The sequence below is a fragment of the Aquila chrysaetos genome, chromosome 4 (genome assembly GCF_900496995.4).
Source record: "Aquila chrysaetos chrysaetos chromosome 4, bAquChr1.4, whole genome shotgun sequence".
NCBI classification, from domain to species: domain Eukaryota; kingdom Metazoa; phylum Chordata; class Aves; order Accipitriformes; family Accipitridae; genus Aquila; species Aquila chrysaetos.
In genome coordinates this window covers 64,498,762-64,526,528 of record NC_044007.1, presented here as the reverse complement: position 1 = coordinate 64,526,528, position 27,767 = coordinate 64,498,762, and the positions used below count along the sequence as shown (strand labels likewise).

The 27,767-nt window shown below is 38.8% G+C and overlaps 1 protein-coding gene across 2 annotated transcripts in view; it reads right to left on the bottom strand.

The window, feature by feature from the left end:
- Positions 1 to 27,767, bottom strand: part of ZNF407 (zinc finger protein 407) — a 350,474-nt gene that overhangs the window by 100,101 nt on the left and 222,606 nt on the right. For both annotated transcript variants that reach the window (XM_041122972.1, XM_030011806.2), the window contains exon 8: positions 1,290 to 1,468. In XM_041122972.1, coding sequence (XP_040978906.1) covers positions 1,290 to 1,468 — 179 coding nt within the window. The remainder of the gene's footprint in view (positions 1 to 1,289; positions 1,469 to 27,767) is intronic.

Sequence of the window (27,767 nt, the reverse complement as noted above, 5' to 3'; positions counted from 1 at the left end):
TATGGTGAAATGTGATCAGTTTTCTGACCTATTTTGAAATTGGTATTCCGCCAACTGGCATTTTGTTTGCACATCCAGATATTATCCACCATATGCTGACATGACATGATGATTGGTTCCAAAATGAAGTGGAATACTTGGCAAATAGAAATATATGGTACAAATAATACACTGCCTCTAGTCAGGAAAGCAAGCAGTCATTTTGAGAAGACTGAGAGGTTTTAAAATAACTTGAGTGTACACACTGCACAGAGCTGAATGAAAGCTCTCTGGGTCCTGTTTTTTTACCAGTATGAGGACCTCAAAAATTATGAGATCAATTCCTTACAGAAGAAGATTCAAATCTGACACAGCAGTACTAATAGTAGTACTCTGATAGAAGATTAATTTGCATCTTAGGGAGAATTTGGCCCACGTAGCTTCCTCCTCTGGATTCCCCAACTCTTTCTTCTCGCCATCTGTTCTTTTTTTCCCACTGCTCTGACTTGTCTTCCCGCCCAGTGATGTCTAAGTTATCTGCCTCTCCTGAGTTAAGATCACATTTCATTCAAGCTCAGCCTAATTTTATATTATTTCTCCTAACCTCTTGCCATTGAACTCTTATTTTTCTCCTAACTTGATGCTCCCATTAAACTTCTGCCTTCTATTCTCAACTGTAGAATCTCTAAAATAAGAAAATTTTGTTCCTAAACAGGAAACACCCCAACTTTTTTCTTTTAATCCCTGTTTCCAAAGCAATGTTTTTGTTTTGCATTCCTTCAGTGACTTCCATATGTGCGCTCTCTAATGTAAAGCCTCAAAATATACATGTAAGTTATTGATTGATCTCCGCTATTCTATCTTTTAATGTTTAACACTGCCTGCTTCTTTGTAATGAAATCTAAAAATTTTTAAAGCGGTACATTAATTTGACTGTATTTCCAAAGGAATTTTGTTTTTCTGTTCTTGGGGGAATAGGGTGGGCAGAGGGACTTAATACAAATGTTAAAAAATTATTTCTCTATAAAAGTTCAACTAGATTTCAAAACGAGGCATCTAAATAGCACGCACTTCTGAGGTTTATGTATTGAACTGCAAGCTTTGCTTGTGAAACATGAATGGATTTCAGTGCTTAATGCATAACCTTCACCCCTTGTGAAAGCTTCAAGAGGACTAAGCCCATTTTAAAATCATGTTCTTCTTCAGAATAAATGATAATAACATAACAGCTAGCTTTCTTATTGCAATCCTTTAAGCATGCTCATATAGAAAAGAAAAGAATTTGTAAGCAAAGGGAAGAATGACCTTACCAGCATGCAAGTATGCCAGATCAGGATTTTCAATGTCTGGGTGTAGTTCTTTCAAGTGGTTACGAAACTCCACAGGGATATTGGTTCCATAGTTACACTTAGGACAGTTATACATTTTTACTCCTTCATGCTTTCCTGTATGTAAGATGTGTTTCCGGATATTCTCAGCACAGTTAGACCTAAAAAGTGATGAAAAAAAGAAGTTATATAGCAATTTATTCCCTACCAGTTGTTCAAATAAAACCTAGTATTAAAACAGAAAACGAGTAGTCATTACTCATTTTTCACTATCTGCCCAATTTTTGCATCCTCTTAGGTTTTACATAAATGTTGTCCTTTGCATGAAGGCTCCCAAAGCTGTTTCAGGTTAACTGAGCAACACATCTGAACCAGAAGCATTTAAAAATGAACAATATTTTACATTTGCAAGAGCCTTATATTTTTTTTTCTTTATAGTAGTCAGCGAGGGACAAAAATTAAGGAAAAGTCTTTAACTTAACAAAACTGAAATGCACAGATGCTTGTTACGTTCCCAACATTTCCTACACAGTTTCTAGATTCCATAGGAGTTGCTGCACATGATTTTTGTAAGGATATTCCATCAACTCTCATCTCACCTTATGAACTGTTCCTAGAAAAGAGAATTGAGTTGTTCAAGTTTATACCTTTTTGAAAATACACACAGATTCTGATTTATATCTTAAGCACAGCTTTTGTGGAAGCAGTGGAGTTTTCACGCATAAAAGTCAGAATACACATACAATTAGTTTTATGCATTTCAAAGAAATGTTTCTAATGATATTTCTGGAAAAAAAAGTTAATAGAAAAAGATTTCACATTTCTTTTATTCACAGAGATCCATGACACTACAGTAATTTTTAATTTCCAGTCTTTAAAATTTTGCAGTCTCATTCCAGAATTATTTTGCATTAGAATTTCCTACTTATTCAAAGTCTGTGATGAATTCCATATAAAATACACTGCTTCTTCATTTATTTCAGTCAGAAAGAACCATTATATTTATTCTTGAATCAAAATAATGGCCTGCATACAAATTTTTTTAGACATACTGTCCTGGTTTCAGCTGGGATAGAGTTAACTGTCTTTCTAGTAGCTGGTACAGTGCTATGTTTTGAGTTCAGTATGCGAAGAATGTTGATAACACACCGATGTTTTCAGTTGTTGCTAAGTAGTGTTTAGTCTAAAGTCAAGGATTTTTCAGCTTCTCATGCCCAGCCAGCGAGAAAGCTGGAGGGGCACAAGAAGTTGGCACAGGACACAGCCAGGGCAGCTGACCCAAACTGGCCAAAGGGGTATTCCATACCATGGGACGTCACATCTAGTATAGGAACTGGGGAGTGGGGGCGGGGAATCGCCGCTCGGGGACTAGCTGGGTGCCGGTCAGCGGGTGGTGAGCAATTGCACTGCGCATCATTTGTACATTCCAATCCTTTTATTATTACTGTTGTCATTTTATTAGTGTTATCATTATCATTATTAGTTTCTTCTTTTCTGTTCTACTAAACTGTTCTTATCTCAACCCACGAATTTTACTTCTTTTCCCGATTTTCTCCCCCATCCCATTGGGTGAGGGGGAGTGAGTGAGCGGCTGCGTGGTGCTTAGCTGCTGGCTGGGGTTAAACCACGACACTTTCTTAGTACTGTACAATATTAATGTTGTCAAACTAAGAGCAGTAATTCAGTTTAACTGAAAAAAGTACAAACACTCAAGCAAACTATATAAATACATAATACTTTACAAATATTCAAGTAAGACAACAGTAGTATTTTGAGCAACTGATCATTTACCTGTCACTGTTAGAAATACCACAGTAACAGGCACCTAAAAAAAGGACCCCCAAAATAAATGGGAAGTAGCAGCTTGAAGTTCTGTTGGAGTGCTTGTCTCTCCCTTGGAGATGGTCATAGTAAAGCTGATATCTGCCTTACAGTGCTGCCAAAGCTCACCCTCTGTCATGTCCATCTGCTATATACCAGTATAAAGATCAGACTTCTGAGAATGTCAGAGAAGACACTTATGTTCACTGAAAAATATGGGAAATATTGGTCGTCAGCATCTTTCAGGATTCAGCCCTAAAAAAATTACAATGCTCATAAATGTTGTTAAAATGAAACATGTATTTTATTTAAAAAAAAAAAAAAAAAAAAGAATAGTGTACACGGCAATGAAAGCAGGAGACAATCTGGTAACCTTCTATCATGGGTTATACTTTAAAGGGCACTAGATTAAAGCAGAGCATACAAATCTGAAATAAAATATCTGTGTCCTTTTAGCTCAGCTCTCATACTATGTTAAGGAAAGATATGAAACTTTTTACTTTGAAATATTTCTGTGAAATATATAAAGGATCTGTAGAAACCTATGTAAGAGTTGTGAAGAAAACCCAGCCTGTTCAAGCCATAAAAGGCCGGTTCTATCTCCTTTGATTTGTGAATTTGCTCCAACCACTTTAAATGGGGCCATCCCAAAGTCTCATTTATTCAGTCATCAGTAAAAATTTGTGACTAAACACACCAACATACTGATATATTCATCATGGGAAATAAAAAATTTAAAAAAATATATTTTTCTATGTGATGAGGCCAGAAAGGCTTAATCAGAAATGAGGAATATGAGAACCTAAGGCATTACAAATGGCCTCTCGTATTAGGTTGCAACGCAGCAATTGCAATCAGAGTAAACCATGAAGGTAACAACTGGCAAATCCAAGCACTTCTGAAGCCAAGTAATACCTTTAAATATGACATGACAAAAATGTACTGCATATAAAATGTTTTTTTAATTATTCAGTGTGCTTTGAATGTCTGTTTTATTAGAAGTCTTCTCTTGAGTACTGTACAAGTATGTTGTTATACGTCTGACACAAAAAAACCCCACCAAAATTCTGTGTATGTGTGTACTTGCATCACTTCATCTCATATGAGTAAACGCAGAGGTCTGTGATTTTAAACAGCACTGTATTTTCATTAAAGCTATGCCATGATAAACATCTAACTAAAATATTATAGTGTTGCGATAGTGATGATAGTTAAGCATTTGACAGGCTTTGTGTTATAAGATTAACTTCCAGGAGTTTATAAACTTTGAGATAAAGATTCCCTTTGTTCTGAAATTTGGTGACTTAGAGCCCAGCCCAAAATAAATTGTTTGAGCAAAGTCTTTCTGGTTTTTGAGTTCCACTCTGAATTACAGCCACAAACAAATAAATGCAGCTTTTAAGAGGCTAGCCTGTGTTCCAGCAAGGCTAAACCAGAGGTTTCTAAGTTAAATTACTATTATCATTTCTTAACGTAAGCATGCTTTTGTCCTTAAGATCCATTTTCCATTTTGAAAATCAAATGTATATATTTCTGGCAATTTTTCCACGCTCTGCAATAACAGGAAGGGAACTCATTAGGGAGACTTAATTAGTCTAAAGCTATAGTCTATGGGTTTATATTCAACGCTGATGCAGAGAAACAGCACATAAATTTTGTTTTTATTTCACGTCTTGCAGTGAGTCTTATCAGACGTGAAGAAAGGTTTAAGTCTCGATGCATACCCCACAAAAATTCTATTAAAGTGAAGTGGAAGGCTTGCATAGAGTTTTCACTGCCCTGTCAGTGCTATACATGGTGAAAGAGGAGATGGGATATGTTACTAAGGCACGTTGCAGATGAGCAGGAAACGTGAGGAGCTGAAAAGCTCAGCCCATACTTCCCAAGCAACAAGCCTGTACGACTGCCTCCATCAAAGACTGATATATTGGGAAGGGCATAGGCCTGCTTGCCACTGCACTCATCCAGGAGAGCTCCCACACTTCTGTAAAGGACTATGCTGTGGAGTAAGGGAGATGGATGGCAAGTTTCTCCTGAGAAATGCAGCTACTGCTTAAGACGAAAGGAAAACCTCTTTTGGCTGAAGATAAAAAAGGGCTTTTATCTCTAATGTTCATCACACAGTGATGCATTCCCATTGCTGTTCTAACTGCACATTTCATACTGCCATTAGAAGTCCATTCCCACCAACCAGTTACCTGTCTGTCTTTTGCTGCTCTCAATAAATTAAAGTTGCTGCATATTCAAGTATCATAAACTGGAAATGACTTGTCAATTGTAAAATTGTACTTTAGTCACAGAATAACAGAACGGTTGAGGTTGGAAGGGACCTCTGGAGGTTGCCTGGTCCAACACCCCTGGGCCACCCAGGGCCAGTTTCCCAGGACTGTGTCCAGACAGCTTTTGAATATCTCCAAGGATGGAAACTCCACAACCTCCCTGGGCAACCTGGCCGATGCTCAGTGACCCTCAGAGTGGAAACATGTTTCCTGATGTTCGGATGGAACCTCCTGTGTTACAGCTTGTGCCCATTGCCTCTTGTCCTGTCACTGGATACCACTGAAAAGGAGTCTGGCTTTTTGCACCCTCCCCTCAGGTATTTGTGCACATTGATGACATCCCCCCCCTAAGTCTTTTCTCCAGGCTGAACAGTCCCAGCTTTCTCAGCCTCTGCTTATTTGAGACGCATGCTCCAGTGCCTTCATCATCTTAGTGCCCCTTTGCTGGACTCTCTTAACTATGTCCCTGTCTCTTTTGTACTAGGGAGACCAGAACTGGACCCAGCGCTCCAGGTGTCGCCTCACCAGTGCTGAGTCGAGGGGAAGGATCACTTCCCTTGACCTACTGGCAGCAATCCTCCTAATGCAGCCCAGGATACAGTTAGCTTGCTTTGCCACAGGAGCGTGTGGGTGGCCCATGCTCAACTCGGTGTCCACCAGGACCACCAGGTCCTTTTCTGCAAAGCTGCTTTCCAGCTGGGTGGCCCCCAGCATATAGTGGTGCCTGGGACTGATCCTTGCAGGTGCAGGACTTTGCACTTCCCCTTGCTGAACTTCATGAGGTTGCTGTCAGCCCATTTCTCCAGCCTGTCGAGGTCCCTCTGGATGGCAGCACGACCCTCTGGTGAATCAGCCACCCCTCCCAGTTTTGTGTCATCTGCAAACTTGCTGAGGGTACACTCTGCCCAATCATCCAGATCATTAATGAAGATGTTGAAAAGGACTGGACCCAGTATTGACCCCTGAGGTACACCGCTAGTTACTGGCCTCCAACTAGACTTCATGCCACGGATCACCACCCTCTGGGTCCAGCTGTTCAACATGAACAACGTATCCAGAAAAGATTTAAGTTACTTTTGATGTTGTTGTCACTTTGTAAGCAAATCTCAGAATACTGATAACTACCTAGACAGGAACAGCAAAAAAAGCTGGGTAGGTATTGTAACAGTGAATAATACTCAGCTTCCAATGGACATCTCCAGTGGCACCTACCACAATGAGACTCAAAGCTTCTGCACAATGGGGCCTAAAGCAAACTTCCCTGTTCCACAGATAATAACAGTTTAATCAAGTTTGCAGTGGTGACTGTGCGTGCACAGGCATCATCCACAGAGTGACAAGGAAGCCCAATGCCACGTGCCACGACACTCCGCACCCTCGTCTGCTTCTTAGAAGCATTGATCTGCTTTGCTGTGAGAGTGGAATAAAGTGGAAGGTTAGGAATAGAATAAAATGCCCAGACATTTTGTCAGTGTGAGAAGCTGTTGTCTTTGTTTACTTTGTCTTCCCTCTCCCACTGCCTCTCTCCTATCCTTATATATATATATATCTCAGTTCTGTTACCAAAAAACAGGGCATTGTGCCAAGAGGAAGAAACAGAGTGCCTGGTCTACAGAACAGTGGGAAAATACACACTCCTGGTGCACAGGAAAAAAGTTCTCACAACTGCTTTCCTCCCCAAGCCAGAAAATACTATTGTTCCTCTAGCCCCTAAAAGTAGTATAACTGTGCCCCTATGAAGACATTTTCTCCGTTGTATTGGCAAGCTATAGCATGCCGCTGACCAGACTCCTCAGCAAAACTAGGTCTACCCCATTGAGAACAGCAGCACTGTTTGGGGTTCTGGAATGGCAGAGCACAGATGTGCACTTTGCAGGAGGCAGAGGCGGGAGTGCGAAGTCAGCAGCAGGGAAAAACGGGTGGAACGATGAGCCCTGGAGCAAATTTGTGCCAGGTGGGGAATTGTCAGCCTGAAGGTCCCCACAGTAAGTGCTGTCTGCAGTCGTTATTCCCCCACCATCTCTTCCTTCTCTGCCATCTTGCAGGGCTCAGCCAGCCAGCCAGCCTCACCAGCAAGCAGTACAAGCTGTAAGATGCCAGAGATTCGGGCATCCCTTCCCCAGGCAGAGGGGCTCAGCCCCAGCCTCGCGGCTGGATGCAGGGGGTCACGCTCTGCCCTCCTCCCAGCCAGCAGCACTGGTTGGAGCAGCCCATGTAAACAGCTGAACTCAGGAGCTAACTGCAGAGCTGTGGCTGCAAGCACAAGAGCTATTTGCTGTCCCCATCTTTTACATGGCATTTTGGATAAAAATCATGAAGTAAGAGAAATTCACAAAACATCTTCTGTTAATTCTAAATTTGCCTGTGCAGAATAGAATATTTTCTAAGGGTTTTGTACATGAGAATACATTAGCATTGTATTCAACAGCTAAATGAAATATAGCAGGAAGCAACCTATTTTTATTAAGATGTTTTACTAATAGGGAACTGAAATTAGAACACTCTTCCATTATGCAGTGCCTGACATTTTCAGAAAGATGCTTACTGCAAGACATGGAAATGGAACGTTTCAGAGGTGCAAATGAGGCAAAATGTTAATTATCTAGCCCACTAAGTTTTAAAAATTTTAGCACCTTGCAGGGCTCTTATTTGCACAAAATAAACCTTTTACAGAAGGTTTTCTTCAGGAAACTAGGTACAAACATCCTCTTTCTGCAGACAAATGCATATAATCTAAAGGACTTACGGCAGCTCCACGGATGTCGCTATTCACAACATAAAAACACAGTGATACAGCCAACCAATTGAAAAGATTTCTATTTTTCCCCTCTTCATCAGTATGAATCAAGTTCACTCTCATATGGATAGCACTCTGAAGGTCCTCTGCACTGTTTATAGCCCACTATGCAACCCTCAAGAAGTACATAGAAATTGCAGTATTTCGATTGAAAAGTAGCAAAGTCCCCAGATACTTTCTTCCAGAAATAAAAGCAGTTATGTTGAAAGCAAACTTCTCATGAAAGCAGTATGTATCGTCATAGATTCTTAACCTCAGTTATTCACCAAAAATTTGCAGGTGTTTCTTTCACAGAAAATGCCATCTAACTTGGAAAACTGTCTTTAAATCAAAACTGCAATAATGTAATTACACTAGAAAAGGAGAGCCATTGATTCTTAGAAACACAAAGTCATACGGAACATTTAGCTTGACCTCATAGATAAGTGCAGTTCATAAAAAGTTTACCCAGTGATTCTTTCCTCAAACCCTAACTCTTTTTGGTACTAAAACATGATTTTTCAGAGACACACTGAAATCTGATGAAAATCACAGGCAAATTACTCTATAGTTGATCACTCTCACTTTTACAAACTATCATATTTCTTATACTCCTACATCCAGCTAACAGGTAGTGTTACATTTCCAACACATCTGGCTCAGCTGAAGAATCCTCTGCTATCTGGGCATCTAGTGGATGGGCCACAGAGACCCAGTTCCTTTCATCTCACTTTGGGAAACCGTCAGATCCTTCCTAAACTCTTTTCAATTGTAAACATTGCTTCAAGCTTTGAATACTAGAGTGCATACCACAGCAGCACTGCATACATGAATGCCATGACTTTCCCCATGCTCAGTATTTTCCAGTTCCAGCCAGGAGCTCTGGGAGCTCCTGGATACTCTTCAAAGCACCAGGAGCTCCTGTTCACTCATTTAAATGCAAGGACCTTTCAGGTTTTTTTCAGTTACTGCTTCCCAAAATACAACCCTTCTAGCCTGCCTTTATTTCTTGCTTGCATTAAACTGTATGAAAACTAGCACTCAGTAGAGTGATGGTAAACAACCTAACGGGCAATATTTTCTTGACAGGAAAGAAACAAATACCTCAGTCTGTGGTAATTACATTATACGAACAGGCTTATTCAGTCAAAACCTTCACAATGACAGTCACTCTGCCCAACTTCTACTAAGCAAAAACCCAGACAAACAAACCAACCAAAAATTCTTCCCAGTGTACTCAAGGTTTATCTACATTTCTGTTTTTAAAATAAAATAAACTGATTGCCAGTTAACACAAATGAGCTACAACATTATACACAATCTGCATATACCACTGGCATTCGGTTCAGACCACAAGTTTAAAAATTAAAGTATTGGCTTACCTCCTTAGTGCTACAGGTCAACACAGTATTTCACAAGAAATAATAAAAAATAGCAAAATATCATGGCCAAAAATACATTCTGAAATGTGTTGAGACCAACGTTATAAAACTGTAATTATTACACATTAGCACACATATATACATGCATATATATATATATATACACACATGAGAAATGTGGCACAGTTTCTCAGTCATCTTCTTACTAGCATACACCTGGGTTACTTTTTCCTTGCTCTTTTCCTTTAAAAGCAAAAAATCCTGCCTTTTATTTAGGTTTTAAATGACTGGGGAACAATCACATGAATACAAGTGCTAGCGCTCTGCAACCGACCTCAATTATCAAGTGACTTATGATACTATTGCCAGAATTAGCAGCATACGGCTCCATGGGAACTCAGGAGGTCAGCTACAACATACCCAGTGCCAGCTCAGTTCTGCCGATGTCACTGCTGGCAAACATCTCTCTATGCTATTCATAAAGACCTCTGGTGGACAGTGGCAATGAACTGCTTGGGGACAGCAACGTCTTTACCACTATAGCTGTTTCTGCAGTGAACATTTGCCCACAGCTGATGCTTTTGAACCATCCACATTGTCATAAAAATGCATGCCCGACAATCTGGTGGCCACATGTATTGCCACGTTTTACATGTACTGCCATGTATTGCATGTATTGCCACTCAGAAAATATGAAGTAGCCCATAAAAGAGAGTGTATTACATTTACATGTTTTAATGAGATTTTATGATACAGTCAGTTTCACAAAGAAAATAATAAAAATGTATTTGGGATTTATTCTGACAGTATTATAGTAACACCCAGGGATAATAATCGTAATGTTTTCTGCTTTTCTACATTTATAGCTTTGCATTTTTTTCTGTAATGATCTATTTGTTATGACATACAGTATGTGTGACAGATGTCCAATGCTGGCTGCTAAAAAGTAGCAGAGCCCTGTAGGGAAGCAGCAAAAACTTGTGCGTCAGCACTGAAAGTGATGGAAGATTGATAATTACTGCTTGTGTCTCAGCTCCACTCAGCAGACTAGCATATCCAAACTGTAATCTGGCCACAGATCTACTGTTGTATTTACAATGTATTGGAATAAAAATTCCCAGTTTCAAATAATCGATCATTGGAAATACGTGTGATACAAGGAGTTGATTACGATAGCCAAAATGCATGCTTTTAAAGGCAAATTCGGGGTAATTGGAGATTCTGAAGGGAAATAAGAAGTGATGTACTCTAGTCTTGTCTACTTCTGAAGAATCTGTAAAGCCAGGTTACAACCCTGCAAAATGTTTTTCTCAAAAAAAAAAAAAAAAAAAAAAAAAAAAAAAAAAAAAAAAAAGTTTAGTTCACAACACACTTCATAACAAAGAAAACCTTATTTTTGCAAAAAAAACCCCCCAAAACAAAACCTCTGATTCCAAGGAAATAATGGCTTCCTGTCTTAAATACTTCCGTTAATTTTGCTTTCTATAGGAAGACAAAGAAAGAAAGAGAAACCTTTTAGACAGAAACCTGCAAATTATGTCCAAAGTACTAGACTTGGGAGGAGCAGGTGGAAAGGGTGCAGAAAGGCAGGGAGACGTGCCTCAGCTCTTAACGTGTGCTGTGGTCCCCACTGCCTCCGGAGGCGTTGTGCAGAGCTGGGCTGCTCAGCTTCTGAGTCTGCCCGAGGAGCTCTTTGGAGAAAGCCTCGGTGTCTCCTACTGACTAAAGAAGAAAGAAAAAAAAGCAAACCCCCCCCAAAAAGCAATTTTTCGCAGGACTGATCTGCTACTGAAAACTCTCCATAACATTTGCTAGAACTCCTGGCTTCTGCGTTGCTGCAGGCAGAGTGGGCTCTGTAATGGCCTGGCTCAAGGGCCCTCTGGATCCGCCTGCCTGCAGCGTGAGGGATGCTGAGGTCTGCTGTGCACGGTGCACTGCTGCACCGTGTCAGCCAAGGTTTAAGCGGCAGAAATAGCAGGTGGAGTTCATCTATTTCACTGTAACTGAGAATAATCACTCCATTGTTCATGGGCTTCCTCCCTCCCCCTTTCCTTTCGTGTTGGAGCAGATGGCATAAAAGAGAAGTTGGTCTGAGAAACAGCATCTCTGCAGCGGTGTAAGGATGGAGACTGGGCTTTAAGTATCATAGGCCCTGATTTAGCAAGGTACTTACGCACTTGTGCAGCTCAAGTACAAGAAGCCCCATTGACTTCAAAAGAATGACTCACAAGCTTAAATTTATGTACATGATCAAATACCTTGCTGAAATGAGGCCATGGAAAGCATTCATTTTTAAAAAAAAGCTAGGATGAATTTAATTGAAGACACGCATTTCCTTTCAACATCAATTTTTTTCCCTATTGTACTTCTTTTAATGACCACATAAAGTAACTGAACAATTGTGTAGAATCTGTTTGTATATCCTCAGGAACCCGTAAAGTATTTTCACAAATATAAAAGTGCAGATGGAGCCTAAGAAAGGGTGTGGAGTCCATAGGCTGCACAAGATGAAACTGGACTCCTAATGCTGCTGGAGTCAGAAATGATAGCAACAGACCCTAAAGGCTGCCTGTCAATCTCAGATGCAGATGGTACTTCTTCCAACTGGCCTTTGTGTCAGTTCCTTCAGCCATTTTAGTGACAACACGGCTCCCTAGAGGGCAGATCCTGTTGCTTTGCAGCCTGGATTCATACTCAGGGCACTGTGGTCTGTACGATCTCCGCTCAAAGTAGGTTTTTTTAATGCTAATACATTGCCTCTTCTTGCCCTATCCCAGCCCCAACCCCCCCATGCAAAGGAGAGATGGTTGTTTTCTTTCTGATTTCAAATGTTCTAATTTATCAAAGGAATAAGCATTAATTGTCTGAAAGATTCACTTTTGTTATGCATGCCAAAGGTATATATAAAATACCTGCTAATAAAATTTGTAGATGACCCTGTAATTGGTAGCATGATTAATAACGATGACACTGCAGTCATACAGAGCAGTTTCACAAGCTAGGCCTGTTCAAACAAAACGCATGCGCATACAACTACATGTTAGGTCTCCCACCTTTGCACAACGCATGCAAGTAACTTACAGAATGCAAGAATGCTGTGAGAAGCTGTGACACTGGAAATGATTTAGGGATTAGTGGACCAGTGGTTTAATGTGAGCTTCCAGTGTGAGGCTATAAGCAGAAAGATCCCATGTCATCTTTAGATGTATAAGCAAGGAAGTAGCAAGGAAATGTGTAAAGATGTAATGTTCTTTTTATGACACTGGAGAAACTAATTCTAGAATATCTAATTCTCATATTACTGCCTATATTTTAAAAAGGAAACAGCCAGACACAAAGTGATTATAATAGAAATACAAGTTAAGAGGAAAAAAAACCCAAAACACTCAAATGAAAAAAAAAAAAAAACAACGCACCCAAACTCTGTTTTGCTTATTACACTTGAGCTTGGGGCATGAGTAACTTAACAGGGAATAAATGTGTGATTAAGGGACACCTTAACTTAGAGAAAACCTGTAACAAAACCAAAAACAATGACTACAAATTACAGTCAAATTCAAATGAGAAATAAAGCACAATTTCTTCAGCACTTACAGCAATTAACCTTTCACACAAGGGGAGTGGGTTCTCCAACTTTGGATGTTTTCAGATCAAACCTGAATGTCTTTCTAGACGATAAAATTTAGTCAAACACAAGAGGCTCAGTACAGAGCAAATTAGAAAAAAAACTATGCACTTTGTTTTATGTAGAAGGTCAGACTAGCTGAGCTTAAGGCTTTTTCTGGGCTCAAAGTCTACAAGAAGTACAGTTTAAGTCTGAAAAATGTCATTGTGAGGTCAGACATTTATTGTGTTTCCATGATGTCATGGAAATTTGTTCAGTCTGCAAATTAAAATATATTCTTCCTGGCTGTCAATACTGCAAAACCATCTTAGGTTCTGAAAGTCAAATTTGGTTCTTTAGTTGGAGGTATGATTGATTATCCGATCTAAAATCTGCCTTGAAAGTATGTATTGGAGAAACATCATTCTCTTCAGATTATGTCCTCATAATGCCACTGTCTGCACGAATATAAGTAAATGCAGCATTTGGCTCTGTATTTTGAGCTTACTTCACAGTCATCATTCACCCCAGGAGAACGGGTTTTAAGAGTAGGGAGCAAGCAAAACTTAATTTTTGTTCCTACAAGAGTACATTTGCCTACAAGGACGCCCTGCTCCTCAGTAAGAAATTGCAGTTTTCATGTAGCTAGATTTTCACAGTAGACCTACACATCAAGTTCAATGTGCTGTGTACTTCATCAAGAGATACTGAAATGGAATACTGTTGAATGAAAGCACTGAACTATGTATTTGACTTACCTAGCATACCTTCTGCATATATGCAGAGTGAAATGCATAAGACAGTTTCTAGCACTTCTACTTCAGACTATTCAAAGCCCCATATAAGCTGTCTTGTAAAAGCATTAGCATAAAATTGGACCACCCAGAACAGATAAATTATTACTGTTCTTTCAACTATACACAATTATGTCTAAGTATTAGACACAGTATTTAAACTAGATGAGAAATCAGGGCAACGCTGTAAATCTATTGATTGAGAAGAATAGGAACTGCCTGAATGGCATTGCTTCAAAAAGCTGATCTAGTACCCAAGAAGAAAATTTAAACACCAGGGAAAAGCCTTCTGAATGCCAATAGAATTCTATCATATTAAGGAGTTTTACAGACCAATGCCAAATAAATTAGCCTATGATCATGTATGCAAAGGTTCCATCTTAAAAAAAGCACATAAAAATTACATGAAAATAAACTTCTTTCATTTAGTATAGATGGTGTTATGGACTTGCCTTTTTTCCCCACAGAGGGTTAACAAAAAAAGAAGGAAAAATGGTAAAATATGAAACTTGTTCTTTGGCTTCATCTTTCACATTCCTGTATCATACTACAGCAGAAACTAATGAACTTGCTCATCTTTGAAAGCCCTTTTGCATGCTTCTTCCTTCACCCTTAACTCTGATCCTCGCAGATCTTCCCTTATGTGTGTGCCAATTTTACTGGTATAATATGTGGACTTTTATTAGTTGTGTTCTGATGATTTCTTCTGAGAGATACTTAAAGCTTATACAAGTCAAAAACTATTTTATCACTTCTGAAGAAAACTAATAGGGCAGAGTCACTGAATGATAAGAGAGAGAGACCACTGAATTTATTTAATAATCCATGTCCATTTCACAAAAATGGCCCGTGTAATCTTTTTAAAAATAATAACCTGTTCATTTCAGACCTTGCACAATGCTTCTCTTTGTCCCTTGTAAGTCTCTCAAATGTCTTATTTTAAAGGAATATATAGTACTCCCGGAAGACATTTTCCCATTTCTATTCTCTTCAACTCCTGTGAGCCCTTGTTCTGTGTGATAAGGCAATCTCCTTCGGGATCTGAGCTGTGTAGTTTCGCACCACGAGTGACAAGGACTCGACTTGAATAACTGCTGTGCGCAGGTTGTAATTATGTCAGCTGGAGTGTTGAACAAGGGGACTGATTAATGTGAGCCCCAGCCCAGGCACAGTCCCTATCAAAACCTTCGTGCAGGCCAGCAGTGGGGATGGGTTAAAGCAGAAAGACAAAACATGCTGTATCGTCCATGATAGATGAATTGCTCCAACAGTCTTCAGGCAGATGTTCCAGGACAGTATAATATACAATTACTCTGCCTTATCACCTTCCCAGGGACAATAAAGCTTCCTCCTTCTATAGCTCATGTGAGTGAAGGCAAAATTAGTTTTACTTTTACAACACTGACTCACTTATCATGTTGCCTTGATTGTGCTTTTACAGCTAAAGAAAACATATATTCCACTCTTAAACTAAAAAAAAAAAAAGAAACAACCACCTAAAAAACCCCTGCACTCCTCACCTTTTATATAAACCCAAACGATTCCTTTGAATCTATTTTGCATCATAGTAATACAGTCCTTAAAGGGCTAATTCAGTACATTATTCTAGGGAACACAACTAACTTTAGAACAACTGGACCTATTCATATGCTTAATGTTATAAGCATGTATACAAAGTTACATTACTGAATCAAGTCAGAATGCATAGATAATAAAAAATACATAGGTTTTGTACAAGGGATGCCTATGTGAGTAACATGCCCTTAATGACTATTTTAACTAAGCACTCATTCTAAAAATACCACAGCACTCTTGTAAAACAATTCTTTGAGAAGTCATTAATCCACATACTTCTTTAAAGGCCACAAGAGTTTACTGTATAACTATTATAAATAACCCAAGTATTTTCCAAAAAGTAAACATAAATTAAATAAATAACGGAAATTTAGGAAGAAAACTATATATATGTATTTGTTTCCTTTTTGTTATCAGATGTATACATATTTTTTTTTTCTTCGCTGTTGGGATGGCAAACTTCCAGGGCTACTTCCAAGAGTTTACGGAACAGCAGCTTACTAACATGAAGTGAATGGCAAGAGCAGAATATAGCTCATAATATCCTGATATCCTTTCTTTCTAAATACTGGATAGTTATAGATCAAGAAGCTGTGCTTTAAAGAAAAGAGTCTGAATAGTTCCACTAGCATTCCAAGATGCATTGCTTTCAGTACTACCCTTTCTTCAGCTATATAACAATGACACGATCTCAAAAACCAAACCAACAACAACAAAAAAATGCACCCAGAAATGTATTTAGAGAGACACATATTTGAAGGTCAGGTTTAAAAACAAAACCAGAGTAAAACAGCCTGATCCTGACAACACTTAAGACTGCACACGTATTTGAAAAATTCTGTTTATATGCATTTAGTTCTCATGAAAGGTATTGGATTACTTGTCCTAGAAATGAGAGATGAGATTTTCTAAGGAGACTATGGGAATTAGGCACTGACACTGCACTTCAACTGAATGCAGGCTCCCAGCTGTTCAAGTTAAACAGTATCACAGTCTTGGCAACAGTAAAGTTTCAGCATAAGGGTACAGGCTTTCCTATACTCCTATGGTGAAATGCAATCCTATGTTTACAATGCAAAAACTGGCTCCAAGAAAGCTGGTATGTTCCCACTGCACAGGATAGTGACTTTAGAGGATAGCACAACAGAATGATATTATGCCACTCGCTGCATGGAGGAACAAGAGAAAAATCAGTCTCAGCCTCGGAAAAATTACAATCTAAGCATTGAAAAGGATACGATAATCAGAAAATGGGCAAAAAGAGTAGCGATACGTTTGGGAGGCAGGGTATCAGTAAAATGGGGTAGAAATAAGCTTCTGTCTTGATTAGGTGCACCGTCGGGCATGGCAGGACTAGAAGGCAACCTAGTCTGTCCTCCATAACCATTCAAATTCTCAATACAATTAGTGGAGATAAGAACTAACATAGGTTTCAACATTTGCTTAAATTAGGTGTCTACTCTTTCTAAAGAAAGTGTAGGTACTCAACATGAAACATCAGGAGCTCTTGCGCACTCGGGAAAAGAACACCGGTGTCCTAAACTTCCTAGAAATTAAGGCACTATCCCAGGAAGTAGAACTCCTGAGTTTTGGGCTGCCCTTATCTTGAGGAGGGCTGAATCCTGTTCTCCTGTGTCCCAGGAAAGTGTATTAGCTGGCACGGAATATCCTGCACGTACCCTTTCTTCTTGAAACTCTGCCAATGGACAGTGAGGAACCGCCAGGGGCCAACAGCAGATCTAATCCCTGTTTTCAGAATTGTTCTTCTGTTTTCAGTTATGTTCCCCATATAACTTTCCTAGAAAATCCAAAGAATAGGCTCCCAAACCCCTGTTCCGTGCCCTCTCAGCTGAGAAGCCTGAACAATAACTAGAGTCAGGCTGCGGACAGCACTGCTGTTATTAATTAAATGAATCCTGACTTGTCTAGTATTCAGGCCTCTAACATATACCCAAGAATACAGGAAGGTGTACCAAAAGTCTTGAGGCAGAAGACACCCATCTCCCCAGGACAGAGACATCTGAGCATGCCTCAGTGATTTCACTTAGCTGTGCAAGAACTTGCAAACTCAACAGAGAAGGAACTGAAAAATAGAAACTCCTTTAGCAGTAGCTGCTTTTGGATTTACAAGGTTTGTGGCGTGATTTAGGGGATTGGGATCCTCTCTGCAAAGTTGAGCAGAAACTATACGTATCTGGGTACTTGATCCCACAATCTACTTGCCTAGTTTAACTTTTTTACTGTTCAGGATACAAAGTCTTGTGAAAGGTGCTGCCAACTCCCTGCCTTCCCATTTCTCTTCTAAGAAGTAAGTACTTCATGACAGGTGGAGAATCATCGCTTCACTGAGGACATGGAGGTGATGTGATTAACATCAGTGGGGCCAGGACTTTATCCAGTATCTTTATTTTTGTTTTATAGTATTGACCCCATGACAGTACACACTATCCAGCCAGTGAGAGCTGACTCCCAACTGAGCTATGGAGCAGAGAGGCTTAGATGGAGAGGGGCTTAGTTATAATCCTTTCTGTTACAGTACTCCTGCCATGCTACTGGTGAACTGAAACTAAAAATGGGCACTTCAGAGCAGGGGGGAAAAAAAAAAAAAAAAAAAAAAAAAAAAAAAGATTCTTCTGATATTATGTTGTACTGTTCTGAGGGAAAAGAGATCCAAACTTGAAGGAAGCCAGGAACAGATGTGGGTAGACAAGAACTCAGCTAGAACAAACAAATTCTACATTTGCCTTTCAGAATACACTTCTGCAACCTAAAGCACCAATAGAGCTAGCATCACCCAGTACTGTATACTCATCTCTCACCTCTTGCACCACCACCAGGCAACACACAGCAGTTCCCAAAAGCTGCAGTCACCAGCCTTGATCGGGCTGATTGCCTGACTTGATGTTGCAGCATTTATTTAAACAGAATGGATAGCAACCACCTGCTTTGCCCTTGCAAGGGCTCAGATTTAGGTCTTCCCTCTCCGGTCTGACAGAGACTTGAACAAACCTGGTACAAATTCCTTTATCTTTGAAACCTTTCTTCTACTTAAAAGTATTTTTATTGCTCCTCAAAATGACTAGATTTTAGCATACAAAAATCAATCAGCCAAATACCGTATAAGATGACTGTGCTGTAATTTATTAGTGCTGATCAAAATCTTAAAGGCTGAGTAATTAAAATTCAAATTAAAATGTGATGAAAGTCACATTTAGTCACCTAAATGAAGAGGCTGAATTCCAAATAGGTACAGAGCCACTGGACCCTATGTGAGATGAGAATTCGTGATGCTCAGTATCACCAGCAACACGTAAAAGAACTTAGTATTTGTTCAAACTTTGCTTCTTTTCCTCATGTAAATACATATATCTAGATCTATGCATTATGTCACAATTCGTCAGTAAATGACCTAAAGAAAACAGAAGAAATGCCAAAGAAAGCACTTGTGGAATAATCTCTCCATAATGGGAAGCTTCTTCCTATTCACTGACCGAATAAGAAATGCCAGTGCTCTCAATCTCAGGGGTACAAATCTCTCCCAAATAATCTCTTTTCTAAAGAAAAATAGAGATAGCTGGGTGTTCTCTTTCCTTAAAAATACCTTTCAAGTTTTAACTTTTAAACTGACCTGTCCTGACAACTTGCAAAAACCAGTTAATTTGGGACCCCAAAAGATTGATACATGAGCGCTGTACCAACCGAAGCATGGTTTCCTATGCATTCTTGCCCTGTTCACTACGTCTCCCAGTGCAGTCACAGCAGCTCCCCAACATGTCCTTCAAGATACTCCCATCAGGCAAGAAAAACCAGCTCTGCTGGGTGGGGAGGCTGGAACAATACACTAGCTGGGTGTAAGAGAGAGGAATGCATGAGAGCTGAATTTTGCCTGCCTGTTCCTCACTGATTTTTTTTTTTTTTTTTCTCTCCTCTCCTCATCCACCTCTTTCAGGAAACATGTAGAAACTTAAATTACCTCAGCAACTACTACGGGGTGTCAGTTTTGACTGAAACTGGCCAACAGCTTAAAAAGTTATTAAAGAAACTGACAGAAGATGGATGGATGGGCTGGTACAAGTCTCAGAATAAGTTAGGGACATCAGGCTAAAAATCAATCCTCGTCAACTGATTTATAAAAATTGCCTTTTTGAACTGAAGACACATCCATTTCCTGAAAAGAAAACAAATTACTAATGGCGTTTTATATGTTAAAATACCCATAGCAGATATCTCCAAAATTTGCTAATGGAAATGGCTCTCTGTATTTTACCAAGAGCTTATTAACAAAAAATGTATGAAATACCACATTTTTCTCATGAAAAATCATCAGAACTTAAGAATTCATTTTGATAATCACAATACCTTTTACAACTTCAAAATTATTTTAAGTATTGTTTGCCCTGTAGACTGTGCATGCAAAATTTCAACAGAAATGTTTTGAGGAAGCTCAGTATGGGAAGACATTCCACATGGGATTTCTAGCAGAACAAATTATGTCCTCGACTACAGCTGTTAGAGAGAATCCATAATTATCTTGAACAGGGATTGAAGGAGAGTGCACTGAAGTTACAAATATAAAGCTGTAAATACTATATTTTAAGGGGTACCAGCAATATCACAATGAACTAGTAGGAGGATGTTCAGGCAATTTATGATGTCACCAGAACCACTTGATGTATTTATAGGATTATAACACAAATAATTTTATAGTATTAAGAACTGCAGAGTTTCTAGTTGTGCGTTTTTTAAATGATACCATCACTAAAAATATAAGAAGATAGCAAAGCTGAAGAACATCTGAAGTGTTACTTTAAAGCATTTTTTAAAAATAGGCATATATGTGTATGGACTTATATTGTAGGAATCATGGTGAGCTGGGCAGTTTGCCTAAATGGAAGGAAAAACAAACCAGAACTGGACTGGAGGTCAGCTGCCCTGAGGTACAGAGCAACCTGCAGCTGTGCTACCAGTCCTGGAAGCACCAGGAAGATCTGGGCAGTCTGAGAGTCAAAAGTCACTTTGCAACCTCCTCTTTACTTCAGGAAGAGTAATCAACTTGCTCTCAGGCTATGAACAGCAGCAGCTATTTCCTATCCCTCTCAGTTCCCACTACCTTCCTACTTCAGTTCATTTACAGAAGGAGGTGGGGAAGTATCAAGGAATGTCTCCGCTCCAATTCCCCGGCCCATGGGGGTGGGAGAAAGGACAAGAGCGTTGCACCAGCCTGTTTCTCCCAGCACACTAAGCCTCAGCATGGACAACCTGTGAGGGGAAGATGAGGAGTGCCATACAGACCTCATCTTTTCTCTGAGGATGTAAAATGAGAAGCAATAGCTTTGACCCAAGGCATCCAAGAATGCAGAACAGTCTTTTTCATATATATTTTGGATTCTGTTTTTTCCCCTTAATTATTTTTCCATTATTAAAAGAACACATTTAAAAAGAAATTAAAGCACAAAATTCAGGTACATGTAGTATGCAACAGGTTAAAGACAAAAGCTAAACAAACAAACCTAATATAATAAATAAATTCAATGAATGTTACTATCACCACTTTTAAATTTTTTAATAGATGGAAAGGAAACTGGAAACTAAAATGCTAACTGACCACCACCTGGCATGTGCAATATCTTTGAGATTTTTTAAAAGTGCTTTAAAAAAAAACCCCAAAAAACAACAAAAAAACCCAAAACAGTGATAACACCAGGGCAGCACTCTATCACTTGCAATAACAAAACTGTGGGCTTTATGTTCTGGCTTTTATAAAGCAAGTGCCTAAGAAGTCTCAGCAATATCTATACCTGCTTTTCAGACCTAAACAGGCCTAGCAAAACCACAAAGACCATCCCAATCAGGGACAAAACAGTTGTAACAAGCAACTTAATAAGTTACTTGGAAAATAGGCTCCTCTCCAGACTGTCTCTCTGTAAGTAAAGCCTCAAGTGAAATACAACCCTGATCCATGACTTATGAGAATAGAGTATCATACAAGGGAGCCTGCAAAATGGTTTCAGGGAAGGCGAGCTGTTGTATACCAAATGGCCTGTCCTCCCTACGCCACGTTTTCCTACAGGGAACACAGCGCCTTCTCCCAGCAGCTCAGGAAAGAGAAAAGGTGACTGATGGTATGGAGAGCTGCAAGGCACACACAGACCTTGAGACAAGCTCTCCTTGTTCCTGCCAAGGCTTTTACTGGCCAAAGCTAAGCAGCAGTTTTGAACCTATGGGTTGGGAAGCAACGTCCTGGGAACTCCGAGCTCCCAAATCTCTGATGCCTCTGTCTCCACAGCAGATTGTCTAGAGCACTCAAGATCTCAGAGGTGGGCTTTCAGTCCGTAGGGGTTCCCCACCACACTGGGGAGAGGGTGGCCGGGAGCACCAGCCTCCCAAAACCAGGTGCTGGCTCTGCCCCAGAGCCTCAGTCCTACCATATTGCATTGTGGCCCCTGGAAAACACCCTCCAGCCCCACTGCAAAGGTGCAGGCCTGGCGCATCGAGCCCATGACTTCCACCTTTGAGGCAGGGAGCCTTGTCGTGGAGGCAGAGTCTTCAGCACCTGTCTTGCCAAAGTGCCCCAATGTACCGGTCCAGGGGAATTTGGGCAGAAACTGTCACAGAGACAAGGGCAACTCTCCTGGAATGCGCAAGCGATTTAATTTAGCTTCAATAAATCAGGAGTTTCTAACAAAGCCATATTTATTTGGAAAATTGCTCATCAATTCTAATGCATTAGAAGTATCTAAGTAGCAAGTTTTCTCAAACAGAAAAGCTCCGTTTTTTCCTCTCTTTCCTTCCTTTACTTTCTATTCAACAGTGCTTTACTTCCTCTCATTTTCATCAGCCTTTAAAGGGAAAAAGACCTTTCCCTTTCTCCCCCTTGCGCTAGGCTACACCTCTTTTCTGGAACCGCTTCTGAACTGAATTTGTTTTCTGTCACTTCCCAACATTTTAACCTGTTTTGTATGTCGCGTATGAAGAATGAAAAGGGAAGGCTGTCACAAAGACAGCATTAATACAGAAACCTTTTTACATGGTAGTAGCCATATTGCCTGGAGAATAAACCACATGTAACACAACAAACTAGTGTCTACTAATCTCATCTTGAAGGCCTGTAGCACTACCAAAATATTTTCAGATTGCAAACTACCAGCCAGGTAGTTAGCCGGTAGTTAGCAATAATAATAATTCCTTGTAGATTTGACCACCCCCAAAGATAGCTTTGGCCCTTTTATAATGACTGGATTGGGTATTAAGGAATGGTAAAAGAAACAAACATGTTTATTTTTTATTCTGTGTTAACAGGCAGGAGCAAAGAAAACATATATAGTCGGTTTTAGCGTTTTTTTAAATTACTTTTTACCTAAAAGGGTCATATTAATTAAGCTATGATGCCCATGATTATTTTTAGATCAAATTATTCCAACAAATGAAAGTTTATTTGTAGACATAAAAGATCTTCACTGTACATGTTTATCAGAAGCACTGTAAGAACAGGAAATTACAAGTCTTTTTTGTTACTAAAAGCTATATTAAGACCACAGCCTTGCCATTCATCCTGAGGTTAGTACTAAAATTTTATTTACTATCAAAATACAACCTACTTAAGATTATTTTAGTTTGAAAATATGCTGGCGTTCCAGATTTATAAACATTAATTAACTATGTATTAAATATAAATATAGGCATATTTATTATAACTTATTTATGCTCTTTAAGAAAGAGGAATAGATAAGACAGTGACGATTGCACGTCATAGCCAGAAAGAAGTGTGAGGATAGGGAGAAGATAAAAAGTGATAATAGAAGACATTAGTTACATTAATCTGTCCACTGCATGAAGTGGTCTTATTCATATTTCCTAAACACCAAATACTTCAGGTTTGGGGTTAAGTGTGTTGGACTCCGATTCAAAAAAAAAAGAGCATCAGTACAGCAGGGGAGAGGCTGCGTAAGAAGTTTAGGGACAAAGCCCGAATTGAACAGCAAGGGGGAGACAGTAACTACCAAAAGAAATCAGGAACCTGAGAATGTTTTTGCAGAACTTAAATCAAAGTGTAAACAAACTGATAGAGTGCTGAGCTAGGGTCATGACAGGCTGCAACAGAGAGAAGCTGTCAAAAGTTAAAATGACATAGAAATTATTACATTGATATCAAAATGGCTGCATGTCTCAGTAACATTAAACTCAGTGGTTACCCCTGAGTAATTTGGCATGGCATTTAGGCTTAAATACATCACTTAAAAGTTGTACTTCAAAGGACTCAACACAAAATGAGGCTAGAATAGTATTATCAATGCTTGCAATTGCATGACTGGTTTAAAGATACTTGGGCGGATCCTTAAAATGCCAAGTCCAGTGGTTCAGTGTTAGCATCAGAATCACAGATTCACTGAATTAAAAAGGCAATTTTTAATTCCTCTTACTTAGAGTGCCCACAGGAAAAAAAATTGGAAAGCAGAAATAAATAAATAAATAGAAATAAGAAAAAAACAACAAAAGAAGCTTGAGTTACCAATGCTCATGGAATTATTGATGGATTTCTATATCATAAGGAGTAAGTATTATTCATTAAAATAAATAAAAATCTGTATTACCCTTCTACCAAAAAGAGTGCATTTACTATGCTATTAATTAAAAATACGGAAAGCAAAGGACTTCACAAAGTGAAGATACTATTGCATGCTGTGCAAAAGCCTCTTAACAGGGTAATTTCATCGTGGACCATAGTCATCAAGTCTACATACACCAATATATTTGTGTGTGCATGTACATATATGTCTTTTTTTTAAGAAACAATCATGTTTTCTAATAAGCATACATTCTCTTAAGCAGTCAATGCAGTGACATTGGCATCTGGCAGGGAGGACAGGGAGAGCTAAGAGAGAGGGAGTTTAAGTTCTTTTGTACGGTGCCACCAACACGATTCTCCAAAATTGCAGAGACAAGATTTCTCAGTCAGTGCATAGAGCATACACATCTCTCAGCAAGGGCCATATCATTATTTTTGTGCTCTCTGGTCCTACAAATTTCTGAATCTTAGGAGCTACATCTGAAGTCAAGTTTCTTGGTTAACATGATAGCTGATCTGTATTTTGCACTATCACATTGCATATTTTTATTCTGAGTTTATCACACGAACTATTTGCTATAACTTAGGTGAATATAAAAAGTTTTATTAAGCAACCGAAACATGATAAAGGGAATAGTACTAACCACTGTTTTGCATGCCACATATTCACTAGAATAATTAAAGTGTTTTTGCGGCTATATCTAAATTTTATCTCAGATTATTTTTCTTTTATAGACTTAAATGCTACAGCATATTTTATTCCAGATTAATAGAAATATTACCAAATATTTTATTTGAATGTCTATTAAAAACTAAGGGCTGAATAATATTCTGAGGAGTTTGCATCTGGGAACTATGCCCATGCACTGACAGAATTTCTCTCTAAGCTTCTATCTTCATTTGTTTATAAGTCTGCTAGCACAAAGCACTGGATATCCTCAACTCCTGCTGCTGATCACAACAGAAGCTTAAGTGCTTCCTGAAGGCTCAGTTTGCTCTATTACATGGATGCATTATTGTCCTTAGCAATTTCTTATTAGTACAAAGCATAGGCACTTTTTTGCCTAATTCTGCCTTTTTGATATATATAAAAAAAGTGTTTTTCCATAGTGCAGTGGTGGTTGCCACTTGGAGTCCTCATCAGCCTAATGTTCCATACAGTTGCATAACCTAGTTATTTCCCATACATGCATATTAAGTTTCACTGGTTACAAAGAGCATATTAATGTTAACGTTTTAATGATAAATACACTGTTTCATCATTTTATGTAGAAGTTGCCTTAACAGCCTTTCAGTTTTGCTATGAATAAGTACATATTGTTACCTCAGCATTTAAAGTAGTCCCTAGTTATCCTTGATATAACGAGGGAATAGCGCACAGCTGATGAAATCATACCAAGACAACTAAAGGTTATTAAATTCACCAAAATATACAGAGAGAAAACACTTACTTTGCACATTCTTATGACTTAGGTGCAAATCCTAGAGTGTATTATAAACTGGTCTTTACAACCTATGAACAGATACTATAAGTCAGAGGGAAATAGGAACTCCCTAGGGATGCTGTCCAAAAAAAGAAAAGTAGCCCCTGTGGAGTCACTCCCCCTAAGTCATGCTGCTGCTGCTGCTGAAAATATGCAATGAATCCTTCTGCAGTTGGAATTTCAGATGCCATAATCCCTTACAGAATGTTGTCTAATTATTTTATTATGCATAATAAATGTAAAATATTTATTTTAGTTTACATAATTATATTAAAAATGTATGCTATTTATTCTCAGTCTTGTAAGACATCCTTCACAAGTCATGTACTTTATAGAAAGGTGCATTTACGGAATTAATGCTGTTTTGCTGGCCTCGCTGTTTGTTTTATACAGCTTCTAAACCCTCTTATCTATGGCTGCAGAACATCACCAATCCCCTGGACGTTGTCCTCCATTCCCTCCTTCCCCTTACCCCCATGGGCACTCTATGAAAAATGAACCATACAGTGGAATCCCAGAGAAATGAAAGTCATTTTGTTTAATTACAGCACAGGGATGGCACAAAGTACATTAACATTATACCTGTCCCACACTCTCTCGGTCAAAGTTGTAGCAATAGCGTTTCTGTATCACAAAACTGTGCCAGTGCTCCTCCTGAGCCCTGAACTGCAACAAATTTGACTATGCGAGAAAAGCAGGGCTCTGCCTTTTGCCCCCCTCCACCGCAAAACAATGTAATCCAGATCCATTTTATACTGAAACATCCCCCTCACACACACCATGAACATAAATTATTACTTGCCTGAGAAGCTCTGATAGTTACATGGAAAGTCAGTACCAATGGGAGTTGAATTTAAAGCCTAACATATGACTAAAATGAGATTCCTAATTCTTTGCTTTAGATGCATGCACAAAAACAGTTCAGTTTGTGAAAATGCTGTATGTCTGCTTCTTTAATTGCCATCATCAGACTTATGGGAGTTTAGCACTTCTGAAATCAGGTTAAATTCAAGTGCCTAAATATGTTGCAGGTTTAGAAAGTCTGGCCACAGACTGCACAACCAACAGATTTAGAAATCAGTTGAAGTTCACAGGCGTTGTTTGGTTTCAGGAGCTTATATGGCTCTTCACCACTGACTATGCCCATTACCAAATGCAAACAGCATCGTTGTCAGTATAACTCTAGGATTGTGTAATCTGGAAAGTTCAGCCACATAACACATCTTTTTTAAATGACTAAGAAATATAAAATAAGCATTGCATATGTAATGGTGGTGTAGGGCCCTATGAGACCAATTCTGTATTATAAAATTAAGTTGAACATTAATTAGGACTGAATGAATATTTTTGTATGACAAAGTGCACTGACTTAAGAATGAAGAGACATGCTATGTGATTTGAAAAAGTAAATGCAAAGGAAAATTGTGCATATTTTTATCTAAATAGGGCAAACCTAAACTGAAAACACAAATGTGAAAAAATATAACCAAAACATTTAACAAGCAAATTTTTATATTTACAAATATATATATTTTTCTTCCTTCCAAAGGAATTAGATTTTAAAAACTAGACTGAAAATATAATTTCAAATTATAATCAATATTAGAAGTCACATACTGCTACACAGAAAAGCAGATGTTCATTTCTTTGTTATCAATATACAAAAGATTTAGACAAAAAAAAAAATCAAGCAGTCACAGTACAAAAGTAGATATGGAAGGTAACATTTTTGCAAGAATACTTAAGTACCACGCTAAACATAGATTATAAAAGCAACTTGGTAAAATAAAGTGAGCAAAATCTCCCATTTTCTTTTGGGGAATATGAACATTATTAAGAATATATAATTTGAGAGCTAAAAAATGCTAGCTTAGTTTATTATTCACTTCAGAAAACCACATCCATTCATGCCTTTTCCTAGTTAAGAAAAGAATTTCTCATGCTGTGGTTTATATAGGGAATAAATTCCCCTTTCTGGTCCATGCAGCCAAAATCATTCTTTTTCCCATAGTATCTTACAGCCTATTTCACTTCAGTTTTTGCTGCTAAGCGGGGGGGGGGGGGGGAAGAGTTCTAGGTGCCTGCCCAGTCACAGGTGATCCAGATTTTCATAACAGTTCCTAAATTCAGATTAATTTCTTTTAATTGCCTTTCTTTCTGTACTTCTAGCCAGGGTTAG